General features: G+C 34.9%; 1 protein-coding gene across 8 annotated transcripts in view; it reads left to right on the forward strand.

Moving 5' to 3' along the window:
- ZFYVE16 (zinc finger FYVE-type containing 16) overlaps window positions 1-22,591 on the forward strand; it is a 49,242-nt gene that overhangs the window by 11,086 nt on the left and 15,565 nt on the right. For all 8 annotated transcript variants that reach the window (XM_011220979.3, XM_034656436.1, XM_019796389.2 and 5 more), the window contains 10 exons: window positions 2,918-3,026; window positions 3,669-5,923; window positions 7,044-7,140; window positions 9,911-10,072; window positions 12,849-12,991; window positions 14,957-15,335; window positions 16,644-16,766; window positions 17,465-17,620; window positions 18,169-18,393; window positions 21,959-22,041. In XM_011220979.3, coding sequence (XP_011219281.2) covers window positions 2,957-3,026; window positions 3,669-5,923; window positions 7,044-7,140; window positions 9,911-10,072; window positions 12,849-12,991; window positions 14,957-15,335; window positions 16,644-16,766; window positions 17,465-17,620; window positions 18,169-18,393; window positions 21,959-22,041 — 3,693 coding nt within the window. In that variant the 5' untranslated portion in view covers window positions 2,918-2,956. The remainder of the gene's footprint in view (window positions 1-2,917; window positions 3,027-3,668; window positions 5,924-7,043; window positions 7,141-9,910; window positions 10,073-12,848; window positions 12,992-14,956; window positions 15,336-16,643; window positions 16,767-17,464; window positions 17,621-18,168; window positions 18,394-21,958; window positions 22,042-22,591) is intronic.

Here is a 22,591-nt window from a genome sequence, read left to right on the forward strand (position 1 = left end):
AAATTCACCAGTGAAGCCACCTGGATCTGGTGATTTGTTTTGTGGAACGTTACTAATTATTGGTTCCATTTCATTAATAGATATAGGACTCTTTGGGTTTTCTTTTCTTCTTGTATAAGTTTTGGTAGCTTGTGTCTTCCAAGGAATTGGTTCATTTCATCTGATTATAGAGTTGTTAATAATATTCCTTTATTTTCCTTTAAGTGTCCATAGCATCAGTAGTTATATTCCGCCTTTCTTTCTGATATTGGTAATTTGTGTTTCTCTCTTTTCTTGATTAGCCTAGTTTATTAATTTTACTGTTTTTCCCCCCAAACAAAAGAGTTTTTGGTTTCAGTGATTTTTTTTCTTCTATTTGTCCATTGTTTTCCTGTTTTTAATCTCGTTGGTGTCTGTTCTATTCTTTGTTATCTTTGCTTCGTTCTTCTTACTCTCCTTTTTCTAGTTTGCCAAAGTGGAAGCTTAGACAATTGATTTTTAGATCTTTCTTTTTTTAACCTGTGTACTTAAGTTATAAATGCCCCTCTAAGCACTGCTTTCACTGCAGTCAACAAGCTTCACTTGAATTTTAAGATTTTTGCTATCACTTTCCATGATCACTTTTTCCCCCTCCATATGTTCTTTATTTATGGCTTCCCATTCCTGTGTCATAGTTGCATTGTTATTTTTCAGAGAATATTAGTTTCTTTGAAGTTTTCTTCTGTTTCCTGCGTTTTCTTTTTCTCCGAGTTCCTTTTGTTTGTTTTGGTGTCTTTGTTTTTGTGTATTATTGTATATGTATGGTATAACCACAATTTAAAAATGGAAATAAAAAAGTAATGTGCTTTGTTAGATTAGGATGACATACCACTGTTACTGAAAATTGTTCTGAAGTTTACCTGTTGCCAGCATAATTATTGTTACTTTTAAGATGACCTTTTCCTAAGGGCTCAACTTTTGGAGTACAAAAGTTTCACTATAGAGTGGCCACTTGTGAATTTCTCCTTATTTAAATGGCTTGGTATAATGAGTTACCTTTATCTGTTGAGTTGTGTTTTTCATCAGTTCTAGAAAAATTCCTAGCATTATCATCAGTTCTAGAAAAATTCCTAGCATTATCTTTTCAAGCATACTTATTTCATGCTCTCTATCTTCTGTATAAGACTGCGTTCTCATGATGGATGATTTCTGCCATTCATGTCTCTTAACCTGTTATATTTTTCTCTTCCGTGTCTCTCTGGGCTGCATTTTAGGCCATTTCTTCAGTTACGCTTTCCAGTCTATTCAGTTCTCTCTTAAGCTATGTCTAATCTGTTTTACTCATCATTAAAGTATCCTAATTTTTTTTCTGGACTTCAAGTGTTTTCAGTTCATGGCAATTATCTTGTAAAACCTGCTAATTTTTTCATTGTCTTTTATTCCTCACTTCCTACTCCTGTTCCTCACCCAAGGCAACTGTTCAAATGTGCTTCATAATGTATATCTTTTTTTTGTATGTACTATTGCAAAATTTGTATTGTTTTATTGAGTTTTACAAAGGTAACAGTGTGGAACAGATTGGAATTCTTTTTTTTTTTTTTTTTTAAAGGTATTTGCCAAAGACAGTGTGAGGAACACTGCTGTAGAGTGTTCCACTTTCTGGATTTAGCTGATTGCTTTGTTTTGATATCACCTAACTTGTCCCTCTATGCTTGAATTTCCTGTAAATATGCAGTTATAAAAGCTTGATTAGATTCAGGTTCAGTTTTTTGGGGCAGGAGTACATTATATGTAATGTCGTATCTTCCACACAAGGCACAAAATGTTTGGTTCTTCCACATTTATTGATGGTGAAATCGATCAGTGGGAGTCAGATGTGTTTGCCTGTTCCTACTATTATAAAGTTATTCTCCAACCTTTCATCTAACACTTTTAGAATATATTGATAACTATTGCCTGGTCCGTTAATTGTAGTAAGGATTTCCAAGAGATAATTTAAAAAATTTTAATATCCATGTGTATTTATTATTTGGAATTCTTATCTAAAGAACTTTCCCTCAGCAGCTACTTTATTATTCAAAAGTACATTTTGTAAATAAAGGGGAGGATAAATTACTGGCTCTTTTCCCTTTAATGTATCAACTTTCAGAGTAATGAGTTTGTGCCCTGGCAACCCTCTAATGAGTGGTGTTATTTGTTTTTGTTTTTAGTATCATTATGATCTCTTGGTTTTTTATTTATTTGATTTGTGTTCAGTCCTTTGCAGCCTTCATTCATTTGGTGTTTGGTTGTCTCATTTAAGACAGTAGGAGCCCCTTCAACCAGGCTCCTCTGTCCTTTTGATTTTATCCCTTTAGTCACTGATAGATTCCTTTAAGGTGTCTCAGGGTCATTTTTGGAGTTCTTGCAACAGATTAGAGGTTTATCTACTTTATTCCTAAAACTTTTTGTACCTCTCTCATATATTCATATTCTGTTTAACTCCTGCTCTTAGCTTACTAGTCTTTAATCTTTCTTCTATTCTGATAGAAGCATCTAAAGCTCTAAGCATTTGAAGTACCACTTCTGCTGAGTCCCACAGGTTTTTGTATGAAGTATTTTTATTCGTATGTAGTATATTTTATATTATTGTATTTTTGTATATGTATATCGGTATATGATATTTATAACTATTTTTAGCTTTCAATTATGAATTCTTCTTTGATTTATCTAACTTAAGTAACATGAGTTACTTAGATCTTTTAAAATTTACAGTAGTGTATGTAGGTATGTTATGTTGTTAGAATTGGTTTTTGTGTCATTTTGTATATAAGGAGGCAATTTCCCTAACTAAATTGTAGCTTCCTCAAAGCAATTTATTTGTGTCTTTTTCCTGACTATGTTTCTTGGTATTCAGTAGATGGCATAATATTTATATATTAGAGAATTAGATGAACTATCATGGCTTTTTATTTTCTAGGTATATAAGGATTAAATTCTGAATAAGTCTACAAGTAGGATGGACAGTTATTTTAAAGCAGCAGTCAGTGACTTGGACAAACTCCTTGATGATTTTGAACAGAATCCAGGTTTGTTGGTTAATTTTTGCTACTAGTGAAATTTTTAAGTGTCTGTGATTCAGTTATCCCAGATATAGAGTACTCTTAGCAAAATTTGGTTTCAGTTTTGGTCACATGGTTATATTGTGTAAGATGTTCACATTTCATTATAACATACTAGTCTATTCTTATACTGAATAGAACCAATAGCCAGAAATAGAAGTAAGGAAACTAGAAGTTTCCTCTACAGATACAAATTTAACTAAAAGAAAGACTTTTAAAGTCAACATATGTGCCAGCTAAAAGCAGCTCAAAAACTTTACATAAATTGGTATTTCATTAATATGAGAGATGTTTTACTCATCTGATAATGAAGACTAGGAAACTAGAGAGAGAACCAAGAAGTTAGATTGTTTTTCAGTTCTTTCTCAGTCTGGTTTTTATAGTGTAACTGAGTTATCTTGAGTGGAATTTCTATCACATTGTGACATCTACACTGAAAAGTAAAAGCCCCGAGTAGTTTAAATCTAAATAAAAATACTTTCAGAGGCTATTATCATTTTGTAACAGAGTAGTCTATTTGTGATCTAAACAAAAGTTTAGTTAGTTTAGGAGTCTTAAAAAACATACTTGTGATAATTCTGCTTTGGCTTTCCTTTCTGTTTTAATTAGATGAACAAGATTATCTCCAGGATGATCAAAACACATATGATTCTAACCACTGTTCAGTTTCTTCAGAGTTGGCTTCCTCCCAACTGACTTCACTGCTACCAAAGGACCAACAATGCATAAATTGTTGTGCCTCATCAGAAACATGCCATGAAACAAATCAGATTTCCCTGAACAAAACACATGAGGGACTAACTTCCATACAAAATGAAAAAAATGTAACAGGACTTGATCTCCTTTCTTCTGTGGATGGTGGCACTTCAGATGAAATCCGGCCTCTCTATATGGGACGATGTAGTAAGCCTGTTTGTGATCTGATAAGCGACATGGGTAACTTAGTTCATGTAACTAATAGTGAAGAAGATATTAAACAGTTATTGCCAGATGATTTTAAGTCTAGTGCAGATTCTTTGATTGGTTTGGATTTATCTTCAGCATCAGAAACTCTTTGTGCTTCTTCAACAGACTGTGGTAATAATACTGTCAGAGAGGAACAGAATGATGTCAACTCTGAATTACAAAATAGAGAAATTAGTGAAGCTGAAGAATTGGGTATAAAAGTAGATACAACACCTTCAGATTCATGTAAATACAGTGTAAAAGAGAATTTAAAGGATAAAAAGATTTCTAATCAGTTAGAACCGGTTGTTGATTTTAACATGCCATCTGCTTTGACTCAACAAAGTTCCAAAATGTTTGATGCCAAAGACAGCCTACAACACAAGGACCAGCCATGTGAACTACTGAAAGCCGATAACTGTTTGGTAAAAGAGGAAGTAGATGTGGCAGTCATAGCTGCCACAGAATGTTTAAAAGGAGGAGACCACACAAATGCTTTGCCTTGCAGTTTTCCAGAAAATGAAGATTTATACTTAAATGACTCAAATACAAAAGATGAAAATTTCAAATTACCTGACTTTTCCTTTCAGGAAGATAGGACTGCTATTTTTATCAAACAATCTGCAAAAGAAGGCTCAAGAGATGTAGATCGTAAAGATAATCAAGATGTAATTCAGGATTCCTCTCCAACTCTACATGTTTCAGGTGAAGAGATATACTCCCCCCTGACCTGTCTTCCAGTACCCGGGTCTTTGTGTGGATCATTCGTTGAAAGTAAAGCACATGGTGATTGTTTACCGCAGAATGAACATAAAGATAGCATACAAGATGCAGTGCTAGTGCATGAAGAAATACAGAAGAATGTTATTCTGGGTGGGGAACCATTGGAGGAGACTGATCTTTTGAAACAGGAAAAATGTAAAAACATAACTAAACAGGTGGGAAATAAGAAGGAAGAGTCCAGCCAGATGGTAATCAGAGTTGAGTCTTTGGATCACCCTGGTAACACAAATTCCTCTACAGCTACAGAATCTCAGATGGAGCTTTCTGGTGCTAATGCCCCAGAGTTTCCTGATCATTGTGAAGGTCTCCTTTTTTCAAGCAGTGATATCGATGGGCAAGACTTAGATTACTTTAATATTGATGAAGGCATGAAAAGTGGTGCACTAATTAGTGATGCTGAACTTGATGCCTTTCTGACTGAACAGTATCTTCAGACTAGTAACATAAAATCATTTGAAGAAAGTGTAAATGACTCAAAATCTGAAATGAATCAGATAGACATGAAAGGCCTAGATGATGGGAATGTCAATAATATGTATTTCAATGCTGAAACAGGTGCTACTGGAGAAAGTCCTGGCACTAATATGATTTGTGAAACAGTTGTTAAACAGAATACAACAGAAAATGGTGGCCTTTCTTTAGGGGAAAAAAGTACAATTCCAGTTGAACAAGGGTTATCTAACAGTAAATCTGAGATTACGAATGAAGTATCAGTCTCTGATATTAACAGTCAATCTGTTCATGTTGGAGGGGCCAGACCAAAGCAATTGTTTAGCATTCCATCAAGACCAAGGGGTTCAAAGGAACCAGATAAACCAGATGTTCCAAATATGCCTGAAAGTGAGCCCAACATAGCAAATATGATTGTTCCAACCACTTGTACTACCGATTCTACAACTGGTCCTCAGGTTAGCTTCAACTCTAATTACATCGATATAGAAAGTAATTTTGAAGGTGGATCCACTTTTGTAACTGTGAATGAAGAATCTCTACCTGTAAACACTTGCAAAGAAGGCCTGGTTTTGGGCCAGAAACAACCTACTTGGGTTCCTGATTCAGAAGCTCCAAACTGTATGAACTGCCAAGTCAAATTTACTTTTACGAAACGGCGACACCACTGCCGAGCATGTGGGAAAGTAAGTTATAAAAATCTTTGTCTTTTATTCTTTTTTTTTTTTTTTTTAAAGATTTTATTTATTTATTTGACAGAGATAGAGACAGCCAGCGAGAGAGGGAACACAAGCATGGGGAGTGGGAGAGGAAGAAGCAGGCTCACAGCAGAGGAGCCTGACGTGGGGCTCGATCCCATAACGCCGGGATCACGCCCTGAGCCGAAGGCAGACGCTTAACCGCTGTGCCACCCAGGCGCCCCTGTCTTTTATTCTTTTGAGACATTTTAAATGAAATTTAATGTGACAAAAAAGCTGATTAATAGGTGATTAAAATTTTTGGCTAGTTTAAAATAATTTTTTACCTACATGGAGATATATAAATCACTGTCATATTTAGATTGCTTGAGGGTAAATAAATGTCACCTTGCCATGAGTATGATGTATGGGGAAATGAGGAATGCTAATTACTAGTTTTTGTGAAATCTAAGAATATGTCTTTATCCCTCTAACATTAACACATGAAATGTCCCAAATTCAGTCATATCCCCCTGTGTCATTGAATTAATTCCAAGACCACTCTGCAGTTAGTGTTATAGTCTATATCTAGGGAAATGTTGGGGGAAAAAAAGCAAATTGGCTGCCACAAGGTTCAGAATGCTGAAGCTGACCTTGTTTGCATTCTGACTCCCTTGTCTATAAACTCTAAGGGTTGCCTACAGAAATAACATTGCATTTTTCATTCAGCAATTTTCAGTATTATGTTGGTCTCAGATCAACCCTCCTCTCCTTTAGAAAAATAATAACATTCTACTTTTAAAAGTTTTAAAGGACCACAGAAAACTTTTTTAAACTATAAACATATTCATTAAAGAAAATTTTTGTTCTTTTCCAATTAACAGAATTGATTTAAAGGAATTCTCCTTGTCTGAGACACAATTTTAAATTGCAGAAACCTCATTGAAGTAAAACAAATAAAAAAGAATCATTTTAATAACTTCCTATGATTATAGTGATTAGAAAAATTATTTATGCAATCAGAAAAATGGTGTTTGGTTAATTAGATTTTGGGCATCCTCTCCCCCTGCCTTCCAGAGGTATAAACATGCTGGACACAAAATCAAATTTGATATTTTATTCTTTATAGGTATTTTGTGGTGTCTGTTGTAATAGGAAGTGTAAACTACAATATCTAGAAAAGGAAGCAAGAGTATGTGTAGTCTGCTTTGAGACTATTAGTAAAGGTGAGTATTAACCTGACATATTTTCTTCCAGTAATTGAATATATCTTAAAAACAATTGGATTGTGACAAAGATAAACTTCTTTATTTTCTTAAGGCGAGGACCTAGTGTTGACTTATCTGGCTTAGGTGGGACATCCCATGGCTTGGTTTCTCTTCTTTTTGTTCTACTCTCACAATTAATACTACCAATCTGGAAAGGAAGCATTCAGTTTCTGGAGTGGCAGTTCATTAACTTTTAACAGGTACCAAGTCCCTAAATGCTGCATTTCATCTGCCTATTTGTTTTGTCATCATCATTGTCATCTTTATCATCTTAATCTAAACATTTATAGGATACTTAACAATAAGTAGAATTCAGTGTTATAAATTAATAGCATAAGACAAGATAATAGTTCCCACCTTTTTGAAAATTATACCCTAAGATGGGAATACAAAGTAAGGTAATAATATTTATGATTTTATAGATTAGTTCATAGGACTGTCACAGTATTGGCACGTTTTTATCTCATATATTTTTTCCCTGCTCAGTTTTAGAATTTTGTTTGTATGTATTTCCCATTGTTTCTGGCTCCCTACCTTAGCTACCATTATCAGCAATAATCTTGGTGGTCTTATTTGTATTCTCACAGAGTGTGTATGTGTGTGTGTGCATTGTGTTGTGTTTTTTTTCCCTCAAATACACATTTGCTTTTTGGTACTTCTTGGCATTTTCAAAGATTTGTTGACAGTTTAATACCCAGCAAATAATACTTGGGACTTTTCAATACCAGACCTGTATACTAGCTCAGGTGGTGCTTCCTTAGCCAGGAGAATAAATACTTGATAATAATTTGTTTTTCTCTTTTGAATGAAGATAAATTTTTTCAGCAATTCTCCAAAAAAGCTCTGATGTGAGTCTATTAGCCTGAGGTAAGCTGCTTTTCTCCCTGCTGTTGACCTCTGCTCTCTGGAAGATAATAGAGTGTAAACTTTTTATATTTCCATCTTACCAACATTGTTTATGAAGAGGTTAGTTTAAGACTTGATAGTTGTTTTGTTTTTTCCTATGCTGTTTCAGTAGCTTAGAAGCCTGCTGGGGCTGTTAGCCAGACAACCTGCTAGAACTCAGAAATATGAGAGCAAGTTCCCACACAATTCTCTCTCCCCACTTGAAAAATAAATAGCCATGATGATTTGAAACATTATTTGAGTTGACAGGTCAGATTTTTGGGTGAACATTAAAACATTTTGACTGTAAGTTTCCAGGAGAGGAGAAAATACAGTCATTAAAAAGACTCAGTAGGATGTTAAGATCATGCTTTGGTTTATTAAAGAAAATATCTTGGAATGAATTTGGTTATCTAGTTATCTGTTTTATTTATTGTGTTATGATACCTTATAGCATGTATTATCACTTATGGTCTATTTAACACTAATTTGTATACCACAAAAAAACAAATACAAGTTATTTTAATATCAACCTTAGGGTTGAAGATGGTAGAAGTGATCATTTAAAATAATGTTATTAAATAAGATGAGAAAGATGGCTCAAGAGTTGTAAGACAAATTCCAAGAAGGATTAAAAGAAAGAGAGTTTAATTAGAGATTATGAATAATGAGGAAGTTGTGCTGAGACTGTATAAATTTCAGGGAAGCCTGCATGTGAGTGCCATTAGGTAGATCTGGGGCAAGTTGGGTATTACTCAAAACCAGGAGTAAGATGTATAGATTTTATTTGGTGAGTTGGAGCCATTTCATGAGAGTGCTATCATTCAGTGGCACTTGAGGAGGATTACTTTAGCAGTGGCGATATCTATAGCAGATTGGTTTAGAGAAAGGATGAGGGGAGAGCTACCAGTACTGTTCCATGTCATTTGGATGAAAAATCATTCAGCAATATTCAAGCACTATTTTGCATGTTGGAGCTCCAGCTGTAGACAGAATATAGTCCTGTTCTTATGGAGCTTTTTATTTCATGGAGCTTAGGAATGTGGGGAGAGGTGGAAAGTAAGCAAAGAGAATACCAGATGGTGATAATATCCTAAATTAAAGTAAGAGAGTATAAGAGGGATAGATAGTAACAGATTGGTGGCAAGAGATAGTATTTTTTAATGGTAGGCAGAGTTAGGCTTTATGATAATATAATGTGAGCAGAGACCTGAAGTGAGAGAACAAAACTATGTGAGTATTTATGGGAAGAACAGTCAAAACAGAGAACAGCGAGAGCAAAGACTGTGCTAGGAGAGTGCTTGCTTGACTTGTTGAAGAACCAGGAGGCCTAGATGGCTGGATCATAATGAACAAGTGGGATAGTAGTGAGAGATGAGGTCAGAGAGAGCTAAGTGGAAGGTGGAGGAGGTAGGGATATAGATTATGTAGGGTTTTGTGAGCCACTTTAACAATTGAAATCTTCACTCCTCTTGGGAAGCCATTAAAAGATTCTGAACAGAGGAAGGATGTGATAGGGTTTATGTCTTAAGGGAATCACTCTGAACTGTGTTGAAAATAGACTATAGGGGTACAAGGACAAAAACAGAGACAGTCATATTAAATAACAGTTACTTAGTAGATAAACATATGCTAAATATAATATTGAAATAAGTAATTGGTAGCTTATACTGAAGTGGAGTGCTGCCAGCTGGAGTAAGGACATTATCTTTGCCAAGTGCCACTTCTTTTTCTTGATTAGCCATTGATTTCTTTCTCCTCACAACTTGAAAAATAGGTAACTTATAATTTGCTTTGAAGCTCAAAAGTATTTTAATGTTTTAATATTTTTTCATCTTTCTAGCTCAGGCATTTGAAAGGATGATGAGTCCAACTTGTTCTAATCTTAAATCTAATCATTCTGATGAATGTGCCACCATCCAGCCTCTTCAGGAGACTCAAACATCCAGTATACCTTCACCTACAACTTTACCGATCTCAGCACTTAAACAACCAAATGTTGAAGGTAAATGGAAGAAAATGCTATGTCTTAGACTGGAGATAATTTTTTTTTTTAAAGATTTTATTTATTTATTTGACAGAGATAGAGACAGCCAGCGAGAGAGGGAACACAAGCAGGGGGAGTGGGAGAGGAAGAAGCAGGCTCATAGCGGAGGAGCCTGATGTGGGGCTCGATCCCATAATGCCGGGATCACGCCCTGAGCTGAAGGCAGACGCTTAACCACTGTGCCACCCAGGTGCCCCTGGAGATAATTTTTTAATGGAATTTCTAGTTTGATAAGATTTAGTGAGGACAGAGAGACCAGACTAACTATCAGAAGGAATTTGGTACAGGGGGCTGGTATGTATGTGTGTTAGAAGGTTGGAAGGGCAAAAGAGGTGTGGTCAAGTGACTCAGATTACTAACTACAGGAAACAACCGCTACTCCTAGGGTTGGAGTAATGAAAGGTTAAAGGCAATATTCTAGAACTCAGTTCAGAAGTACTAAGAGGTGTTTGGTTCTCAGACCTGGGATTCAGGGTGTGACTGGTGTGATTTCTGGAAGAACACCAAATAGCAAATGCTGGAACCATCAAGGTGCTTCATAGGATTGGTGTTCAGTTGAATGAAGGAGTATTCCAGACTTGATGTTCGGAGTACTGCAAATCACAGGGCATGCACCTGTATCTGGTGGTACTGCTGCTGTAAGGATCCCAGCAGGAACTAGAAACAGAATTCTTTCTCTTCCTACCTTCCAGTCTCCCACCAATGCTACTGGCAGAATGTGACTAGTGCCAACCAGCAAAGGGGTCTGAAAGTTGCACTTTCTAGACTTTGGCCCAGCATCAAAGAGCGCCTTATAGAAGGGTGGGCTTGAGTTTGAGAGACAATAGGTAAATAACTGGCATGCCTCCCTTTCTTTAAAAATTGGTTTTTATTTTATTTATTNTTTTTTTTTTTTAAAGATTTTATTTATTTATTTGACAGAGACAGAGACAGCCAGCGAGAGAGGGAACACAAGCAGGGGGAGTGGGAGAGGAAGAAGCAGGCTCATATCGGAAGAGCCTGATGTGGGGCTAGATCCCATAACGCCAGGATCATGCCCTGAGCCAAAGGCAGGTGCTTAACCGCTGTGCTACCCAGGCGCCCCTAAAAATTGTTTTTTAAATGTATACTTTACCATAATAAATATGTTTTTAAAAATCTATTTAAAAATTTTGGGGCTCTCTGTCCTTTTTTAAAATTATTTATTTATTTATTTATTTATTTTTAAAGATTTTTATTTATTTATCTGACAGAGATAGAGACAGCCAGCGAGAGAGGGAACGCAAGCAGGGGGAGTGGGAGAGGAAGAAGCAGGCTCATAGCAGAGGAGCCTGATGCGGGGCTCGATCCCACAACGCCGGGATCACGCCCTGAGCCGAAGGCAGACGCTTAACCGCTGTGCCACCCAGACGCCCCTCTGTCCTTTTTTTAATCTGTTGTAGTAAAGCTTGTGTACTTTTTTTTTTTTTTTAAGATTTATTTATTTATTTTAGAGAGTTGAGAGAGTGAGCAAGCAGGGTACGGCCAGAGAGAGAGAGAGAATCCTGAAGCAGATGCCCTGCTGGGTGTGGAGCCCAAAGTGGGCTTGATCTCAGGCCCCTGAGATCATGACCTGAGCCAAAACCAAGAGTTGGCTGCTTAAGTGACTGAGCCACACAAGCACCCCAAGCCTGTGGACATTTTTAAATACAAACAATTAGTCTCTGTCTTGCTAAAAAATAACTGTAAATGTCAGTTAAAAACAGATTCAGATACTTCTGATAATTACTTTGGATTTCAGTTTATCCCAATATACTATTTTCTGTATGTCATTATAACTTAGGTTAAGGAGATTCAGCATATATGGTTGTATGTTACAGCTCTAAAATGAACAAATATGCTTTAAAAATAGTGGCATGTTCTCTTACATTGACATCCAAATTACTAAATTATAAAAGTATTGCAAATATATGAAAGATACCTTACTTAGTATGTCTACCCATATTGCAAAAATTGTATGTAATTCCAATTTTCTCAATGTTAATCTATATTATATTCTGGAAGGTAGATGTTGATCCTTTGATTTTTATATTGTCCTAAAACTGTCTGGCAGCTGTTTTTATAACCTTCCTCTGTGGATGCTTTGTAACAAAAGAGAACACATATTTATGCTGGTATCTAGTTATTTCCTCCAAATTTGGGAGGAAAATATTAATAAAGTTCAATATCCACATTATAAGAACAAAAAATATCATGCTTCTCTTATTAAGTACATTAAAAATAAGAAATGACCTATTTTAAATAAAGAATTTTAATAAAATGACCTCTGATGAACAAGTGATTCTGTTTACTTTTTTAGACTTTTTATACTTCTTTCTGTTCTTTGCATGTTTTTCTTTGCTTATCTGTCATGCTCCGGTCTACATTTTTCCACCTTGTGCCGTAGTCTTTAAATTTTATTCATTCTTCACTCACTACTTAGTAGTACAGGCTTTAAATCTGCTCCCAGTGTCTTAAAGATATAACCTCTCCTGTCCACTCTTTTTCTGCGTATGTGATTCCTAGAGTTACTCCTGCCTTTTGTATAAATTGGGAAAAGACTTCCATTCCAGCTAGATGAATCACAAAAGGCCGCTTCTCTAGGCCTTTGCAGCCCTGAGAAGGCAGATCTTGTCAGTGGATAGCAAAAAGGTTTTGAAAACATTTCCGAGTTGATTTAGTATTAAATCCTTGCAGTAGACCAAATTCAAGTGCTTTACTTTTTAACTGATTCTAGGATTATGCTCCAAAGAACAGAAGAGAGTATGGTTTGCAGATGGTATACTGCCCAATGGTGAAGTTGCAGATACAACAAAATTATCATCTGGAAGTAAAAAATGTTCTGAAGACATGAGTCCTCTCTTACCTGATATGCCCTTGGTAAGGAATCTAAAGAATGACTTGTTAATTTAATAACATTTTATTTTAAGTATATTTTGTAGTGTGATTTTTGGGGTACTTTTTTTTTTTAATGCTGTGAGCTTCCTAAAATGACAAATATATGATGTAGTGAATGTATTTTAGATTTTACCTTTTTTAATGTCAGTTTAAGGTAATGATTCTCAAACTTACTGGTCTCAGGACCCTTTTATGCTCTTAGAAGTTATTGAGAACTTCAAAGAGCTATAGATTATGTGGGTTATACCTAGTAATAAATACTATATTAAAATTGTGTGGGGTGCCTAGGTGGCTCAGTTGTTTGAGTGTCCAACTCTTTTTTTTTTTTTTTTAAAGATTTTATTTATTTATTTGATAGAGATAGAGATAGCCAGTGAGAGAGGGAACACAAGCAGGGGGAGTGGGAGAGGAAGAAGCAGGCTCATAGCGGAGGAGCCTGATGTGGGGCTCGATCCCATAACGCCAGGATCACGCCCTGAGCTGAAGGCAGACGCTCAACCGCTGTGCCACCCAGGCGCCCCTGAGTGTCCAACTCTTGATCTCAGCTCAGGTCTTGATCTCAGGGTCGTGAGTTCCAGCCCTGCACTGGACTCCATGCTGGGCATGGAGCCTACTTAAAAAAATAAATAAATAAATTCATTTAATTAATTAAATTAAAATTGAAAAAATTAAAAATTAATTTAAAAATTAATGTTTATTAATAGAAATATTTTATGAGACATTTTAAAACAGTTTAGTGAGAGGAATAACATTGTTTTACATTTTTGCAAAATTCTTTGATGTCTGGCTTAATAAAAGATTCTCATGTCTGCTTCTACACTGCATCTGTTGTGATATGTTGTTTTTTGGTTAAATTATATGAAGAAAATCCTCAGACCTCACTGACTCCCTGAAAGGGTCTTGGGGACCTCAGAGAACCCTGACCCACATTTTAAGAACCCCTGGTATAAGGAAATAGAACTGAGATTTAGTAATTTAATTTAGACTAATATTTGTTTAATGATTTTCAGGCATTCAGTAAAGTATCTGATAGTGGTATTTATGTTTGCATTTACACAAATGTGCTAAATGTTAAATAAAAGATATGTAATATAGAATCCCAGCCCACTAAGAACTTTCATTGTAAAGTAGTAAAATATTCATAGAAGCAAGTATTCATACATGAAACGAGAATGCTTTTATTCAGTAAACATATTTATTGAGCGTCTACTCTGTACCAGTTACCTGGTTTATCCTGGGTGCGCACATTAGACAAGTTCGGTATGTATCCTGCTCTGTTTCACATACCATATAAACGTATGCTGTTTTTCAGGGTTCATGAGCTAGAATTTACAAATAGCCCTAATTACCACAAGCACCTACTACCCTCAATTGATATTTTAACAAAATGAAAGTTCTAAACAGTCTAATAAGTTTTACTTGAGTTCATAAATACTTCTCATTTAATACTAACTCAGGTTTGGCCAGTTTAAAAAGAAAGGGGCTTTATTGAAGCTGGCTTGAAGTGTTTATTAGTGGTTACTATTGAGGAATACACCTACCACTCTGCTTCCTAACCATTCCCCTTCCTGCCTTGCCCCCTGATCTGTCCCTTGCTACCTTTCCTGACTCAAGGCTTTTTGGCTGTTGTCAGAAGGGGAGTTGGGTTAAACTAAGTTTGCTTACTGTGTGATAATGGTACAGGATACTGAAGTTCTCCTTGCCTCCTTTTAAGTCATTAAGACCTACTCAAGTATATGATATGGTAAAGCTCAACTTTACTCTTCTGAATTTAAAGGAACAAAATGGTACTGTTTCTTGGCAAATTTGGCTTTTGAAGAGTTTCTGAGGCCATTTTGGTTTTGTTTATTATTAAAAAGGTATCTTTGGCTATAGAGATCAACATTTCACAGTTGAACAGAGAATATAAACTGATGGTTTTTTTCTTTTTAATTCCATATCTTACAGACAGTAAACACAATGGATCATGCCCATTCTACTACAGTGGAAAAAGCAAACAATGAGATAGGAGATATTACAAGAAATGAGATAATTCGGAGTCCTATTTCTCAGGTTCCATCTGCGGAAAAACTGCCTATAAACACAGGAACCGAGGGATTACCTACTTCTTGTTCTTTTACACTAAATGATGATGTTTTTGCAGAAGTTGAGGGACCACCTAGTCCTACTGGTGTCTTAGTTCACAGCAATTTACCTGTTGCTAGTACTTCAGATTATAGGTTACTGTGTGGTATTGACAAGAATGTTTGCAATAAGCTTAGTCTTCTACCTAATGATGAGGACAGTTTGCCCCCTCTTCTGGTTGCATCTGGAGAAAAGGGATCAGGTAGGATAAATAGTTATTTAAATTTTAAAAAGAGGGTTTTCTTTCTTTCTTTCTTTCTTTCTTTTTCTTTCTTCCTTCCTTGCTTCCTTTTTTTTTTTTTTTTGAAAGAATGTATTGGTGAATTTTGTTATGTATGAAATGCATATTTTAAGCTGAGACAATTTGGTTGAAATATGTACTACAGTTTGGTATCTTTAGTTTACAAAAAGTCTTGTTATGTGAAACCAAATTCTAAAAAGATCTGAACTTTTGAGTTGAATGAATATGACTCATTTATCTCATCTTGAGTTCCTAATTTAGAATGAGGCAAAAGTTTAGTTTGGCAGGGAAACTCGTACACTTAATCCTGAACATGTTTCCGTTGTATTAGAGTTTTAACTCCATATCATTTTTTTCTCAGCGTCCCCACTCCATACCTTTTTTTTTTTTTTTTTTTTTTTTGAAGGAGCAAAGTGCCTGATGAAGAGAGTATTGGATTGGACAGCAAAGCTAGGAATTTTAGTTTCTCATCTACTTAATACACCTGTGACTTGAAGCATGTGATTGAATCTCTTTGGGCTTCAGTTTCCTATGTAAAAGATGAGAGCTTATTTGATCTCTAAGGTCCTTTTCAAGCTGGAGATTCTGGCTAGCTCCCACCTCAGAGTAGTTCCTTAGGAATACAGCTTTGTCACCCCAGGCATTATGCTGCGTCCCTCAACCTGAAATGATTATGTTCTGTGCATGATAATATAGGGGAATGAAGTTTAGGATCTCTGTTCTGTCACTGGGAGCTATTTCATGAACCTAGCTATAATGGCAGAAATACCTTAAGCCCTATACTTCACATGCCATACATATTTTCCTGTTGATTGTCAAGATCCTTTTTTGACACTTGGTCAGTGACATAGGGCATATGGCAGCAAGTGGTATGTACAGCCTGAGTCTAGACTACTTTAAGAGTTGTAAAGTTCAGAATTTATGGAGTGGCTGGCAGTCTGGAATCTAATTTACAAAAAATGCTTGTTTTAAAATTGTACAGGGGCTAAAATTGTATAAATATGCTATTTAATCAACATATTTGCATATATACTGTATATAATATATCAGGATTTATATGTATTACAGTGTTAGTATCTTTATGTGAGTAGAAAAGTAAAAATGAGTATGTCATAGTTGTGTAGGGTATTAACTGATTTTTATGAAATGGATTTGCTTTTGTTATTAAATTTTGATCAAGCCATTGATGGATTTATAAATCTGTTTTTTTTATTGCAAGCATATTTAACAGGAAGTCATATTCTAACTAATATATTACTTTCATGATAGTGGCTGTAGTAGAGGAACACCCATCTCATGAGCAGATCATTTTGCTTCTTGAAGGAAAAAGTTTTCGTCCTGTTACATTTGTCCTAAATGCTAATCTACTGGTGAATGTCAAGTTAGTATTTTGTAAGTAATGATTGATCTTTCTTTGCCTAATTGGTGTGTAGGATTCCTGAAATTAATTAAATTTTGACTGGCAACCATGAAAAGTAAGCAGCATTGGATGTTGATTTGTCAGCCACATATGAATATAGATTTTGCAAATGTATATTCAGTGGGACTTGAAAGCTTAAAGATTTTTACTAGTGTTCTTCATTTAGTCCTAGGTTAAGGATGTGGGCTCCTAGCTATACCTGATGCTCATCATACAATTGACTGTATTTCATACAGCTTTTAGATAAATTAAAACTTGCTAATTAAGCAAGAATCTTGATTTAGTAGCAATAAAGATAGTTTTAAAGTAAGTGACATGTGACCTAATTAAAAGTAAGGAAGTAAATAATCCTCAGTACTTATCAATGAATCTCTCAGTTTTTCATTCTCTGAAACAAACTTGATTCTTACCCACTACATTTCAGCATATTAGTGCATCTTTTATTTTTATTTTTATTTTAGTGTTATTTATTAATTGACTCCATAAGATAGTTTTTCATCTTTTCTCTTTTTTGCATTCATCTCACACAATTCAATTTAAAATTTTTTTTGTGAGGAGAACTGGGAAAATAAGAAATGTGAAAAGTTGTGCTTCATGCAAAGGACAACTATATTAGTTTCTTTGGTTAACAGAAGTTGACATTCATAGTTGTATGCTTTTATCACTTAAGATTCCTCAGACAAATACTGGTACTTCTCAACCAATGGACTGCATGGCTTGGGACAGGCAGAAATTATTATTCTGTTATTATGTTTGCCAAATGAAGATACTATTCCAAAGGACATCTTCAAACTATTTATCACCATCTATAAGGATGCTCTAAAAGGTATAGCATTTTATTTTGAACTGTTCAGAGTGGGGGGGAGGTAAATTAATTAAAGGCATTTATGCTTTTGGCTATGCTAACTGTACTAAAGATTTATTTTGTGAAGAGATTGCTAATTTCTTAAAAGATCTTAGTCATCATTTTCAGTCTCCTTAAATCTAGCATTTTATGTGCTTAGTGTTTTTACACAGTTTTTTAATTTTAAAAATGGAAATAGATTTGCCTTCTTGATTTTATACGTGTCTATATACCTATCTGTGTAAGACTGGGGGAGACATGATGAATTTTCACATGGTCATGCAGTAAAGAGAAAAATTTAAAACCACCTATGGTTAGAAACATTTTCAAATTTTTGTTCACAGTTCCCAACCTCCAGGAATAACTGAGCTTTGTGCACACAAGTTATTCAATAGATGCTTCTTTAAGTGTGGAAATAAGAAAAAAAAATCCACATTGCTGTTATTTAAGAAAGTTTATACTGCAACATTCAGACTCAGAATGCCTTTTAAAACAACTTAAGTTCTTTTTATTAATGATTTTATTTCCAGGAAAATACATAGAAAACTTGGACAATATTACTTTTACTGAGAGTTTTCTCGGTAGTAAGGATCATGGAGGATTTCTGTTTATTACACCTACTTTTCAGAAACTTGATGATCTCCTGTTACCAAGTAATCCTTTTCTTTGTGGAATTCTTATTCAGAAGCTAGAGATTCCCTGGGCAAAGGTTTTTCCTATGCGCTTAATGTTGAGACTGGGTGCAGAATATAAAGGTAAGTTTTAGAATAATAAGTTAAATCATATAGATTCAGATGTAATAAATGTAAAATAAGAATTTCAGGGATATCATTAAAATCGATGTTTAATTGATTTAAGGGGACTACTTTTGTTTTGATATACTTTCAAAATTCCAAGACATTCCTCCTCTACTACCAAATGATTGTTTAGACAACCTTGGTATGTCATGAAGTTTCTTAATGTTCATAATTATATTAACTTACCTTAAAAAATTTTGTTTTTAAATCTCAGAACCAAATATAGAAGACATTGAGAAGGTTTCTTAAAAGCATGTATGTAGGGAGTTCATTTTGTTATGATGGTAAATGATTTTCCCTCTGAATTTGTGTACATCATAAAGCCAAACACGAAGGATTGTGAAATAATGGTCCCAGTTTATGTATGGTTATTTCTTTTTTTTTTTTTTTTTTTTAAGATTTTATTTATTTATTTGACAGAGATAGAGACAGCCAGCGAGAGAGGGAACACAAGCAGGGGGAGTGGGAGAGGAAGAACCAGGCTCATAGCGGAGGAGCCTGACGTGGGGCTCGATCCCATAACGCTGGGATCACACCCTGAGCTGAAGGCAGACGTTTAACCGCTGTGCCATCCAGGCGCCCCTGTATGGTTATTTCTAAGTTGAAGTCATTTTTAATGTTAAAATTTTTGAATTCCCACCCTTTATCCTTGAGTTTTTTTTCAAGAAATTATTTATTTATTACATGTAAATTATATCTAATGAAGTTTTAGGCATTTGATTCCAATATAATTAAATAGGTATTTTCTTGGAGGAATATTAAATGGAGGAGATTTATAAAATTTATAAAATATTTCAAAGTGGACAAATTCAGTGAAAGATATAAATCTCTCTCTTTGGCAAATTTATTAAACTCTTTGATTTTGTGGGGGAGGTTTTTGCCAGTTAGGTTTTTTTTTTTTTTTTTCTTTTGAGATTTTGAGATTTTTTGAGACTCCCCACTGAGCGGGGAGCCCAGCTCCAGGCTTGATTTCACAACCCTGAGATCATGACCTGAGCTGAAACCAAGAGTTGGATGCTTAACCAATTGAGCCAGCCAGGTAGCCCACCATTTAGGATTTAAATATGTGATACTGTTGTGTAAAAAGTATCAAAATTTTAATTTCATCTCAGGTTTTTTACTGTGTAAACTACAGAGCTTATAAAAGTTTATTTTGCCTCAGGTGTTTCATCCATTCAGCCTGATATTTTGTCTTTGCTATAAATATTTGAATGCTATTTTTATGGAAAGTTAGGTCAATATATAATCTTAAGTCATTATGGAACATATAATTTATAAGTTTGGCCAGTATATTGGTATCACTTCTAGATTTTCTCACAAAGAAGGAAAATCATGAGCAATTTCTGGGACTTCTCAAAAGATCACAGGAGTTGGAGCTGCAAAGCTATGATAGCTGTTTAGTGATGATGAAGATAAAAATCACCAATTATACAGGTTTTTCCCACTACCCAAAAGTAGAACATTCCTGTGAAACGTTTTGTATGCCAAAATGGCATAAAGCAAGAGACCATTACCATTTCTTTTTTGTTGTTGTTCAAAGATTTATGTATTTATTTGAGAAGGCGACGGGCAGAGAGAGGAACACAAGCATACTCCGCACTGAGCATGGAGTCAGATGCAGGACTCCATCTCAAGACCCATGAGATCATGACGTGAGCTGAAACCAAGAGCTGAATGTTCAGCTGACTGTGCCACCCAGGCACCCCAACCAGTACCATTTCATAAACACAACAATCTGTTTCATATTTCTTTCAGTTAGTGAAAACAGTTACTAACATAGGTCTTTTGTAAAAGCAAAGTGGTATAAAGCAGACTTTTGGTTGGGAGGAAACCTGTACATAGAAATTAATTAGTCTTAGCTATTTTTGAATTCATTGGGTACTGCTGAATTTTAGATATACTGACATTTTGATGTTATTGTTGGCCATGCCTCTAGATACAAACTTGGAAATGTGATGTGTGTGTATATGCGTTTGTTAGAGATAATGTATGTATGGAAGATTTAATGGCAAAAGTTAGAGTCCCAAGATTAAAGATTGAAAATAATGGTCTGAAATTAGATTATCTAGACTTACATTGAGACCATTTGGAATACCATTCACTGTTGGCTTAGATGATTTATGAGGTCCTTTATAACTCTGACAGAATGTCTTTCTAAGTCATACCCTTTTGAAAATACTGTTTCAAATAAATTACCTCAATCAAGTTGTAAAGGATGTTCCTCATTCATAAAAGATGGAGTAAAAGGCATCATTTATCTTAATCGTATCTTATTTTAATGTCTTTTACCACTAATGTCCTATGTTTTTTTTTTTCCAGTCTGCACCCTCTGTCCTCTAAATAACATAGTTGTCCTTTTAAAATAAAAACTAAAAAATAGGGGTGCCTGGGTGGCTCGGTCAGTTAAGCATCAGTCTTTGGCTCTGGTCGTGATCTTGGGGTCCTGGAATCAAGCCCCATGTCGGGCTCCTTGCTCAGCAGGGAGTCTGCCTCTTCCTGTGCTCTTCCCCACTGCTTGTGCTCTCTCTCTCTCTCTCAAATAATCTTTAAAAAACAAAACAAAACACTAAAAAATATGTTGGTAATAACAAAGATGTGAGTTACTCTGAATTAAATTTTAAAAATAGATGTCAGATAATATATTTTCTTAGAATTTTAAGGACATATATTAGTGTAAAAGGTATGAGAGAGGTTTGTTTGCTTACTGACCTAGGCTGAGAACTGAAGGTTAAAAAGGTTTCTGCTTTTTATCATTATAGAAATGTCCTACCTTCCTTTTTTCACCTTCCTTTTTTTCCAGGATCTCTGCTGCATTGCAAACCAAATATCTTTTCCTTTTTGGTGAATAATATGTCTAGTGCCCTAAAGAAAGAGAAAAGTAGTTAGGTGATAGACTCCATGTTCCTTCTAGTTCTCTGCACTGACTTCTCTGACTCTGTGTGCCCCTTTTATCAGGCTGACCCAAGAACTATAAAAGTTTATTACCATCTATAAATTCGCACAACTGAACATTAATTATACATGCCTTAAAATTTTTGAGTTCTTCATATTTCTCTTTAAAAATTCTCTTTAAATTATCAGAACTTTATAGGGTTCTATCCAGTTACTATAATTTTCCTGTCATTATCCTTTTGTGAAAACAACATGTATAATGAAAAGATGAAATGCTTTGGAATCAAGCAAGCTTAAATTTCAGATCTGTTTCACTGGTTATTAACTTAGTCACCATAAGCAAGTTTATTAATCTATATATCTCTACTTTCCCATTAGTAAAGTAGGAGTAGACATATTTGCCTTACTGGTTGTTTTAGGGCTTAAATAAGATAGTGTATGTAAAGTTTACAGTTCAGTGTAACATCCAATAGATACACACTATGGGGTTAATGTCTCTCTCACTTTCCCCAAAGAACTGATTGGGTAGTATTTATCCATAATGTTTGAGAAATGAGAATAAAAAGTAATAAATTCAAGACTTTTTTTGGGTTTTTATTGACAGTAACCAGTTTTTCTTTCTTGTGTATAGCATATCCTGCTCCTCTAACGAGTGTTAGAGGCCGAAAACCTCTCTTCGGAGAAATAGGACACACCATTATGAACTTACTTGTTGTGAGTAATCAAACTATTAAGTATTTTTACATTGTTATTTTAAATTTTTATTTAGCATATTTTACATATTTATATTTTCCTATTTTAATTTGGCATTTTTGGTATAATGAATGTTCATTTATAATATATCTTAATTTATTTTGCAGAAATGGGCTCTGTTTTTAATGAATTGCTTTTTAGAACAAATCTCCTAATATATGTGTACCTGATTGTAATTGTCTTTTGTTTTGCTGCAGTGCTTTCACATGTAGGTAATGTGAGATCTACACAGTTGTTGAAGAGTTAGCAAAAGTGTTAGTATACTAAGTCAGTCAGTTTGGTGATTTTGAGCAAATTGTGGCCCAGGTTTCCTCATTTGTAATAGGAAGAATTGGATTAGATAATTTCAAGTTCCTTTCCACCTCTTTTTTCTGTAATTGTTTTATCTGTAACCATAGAAAAGTAAGTAGTGGACTCACTTTTATTTATACATGTTTACTTTGAAGACCTATTTTGGAAGATCTGCAGTTAGAAAGAGGAGATCATCCCCAAATACTACAGAATTCTTTCT

The sequence above is a fragment of the Ailuropoda melanoleuca genome, chromosome 3, assembly GCF_002007445.2.
Source record: "Ailuropoda melanoleuca isolate Jingjing chromosome 3, ASM200744v2, whole genome shotgun sequence".
Lineage (NCBI taxonomy): Eukaryota > Metazoa > Chordata > Mammalia > Carnivora > Ursidae > Ailuropoda > Ailuropoda melanoleuca.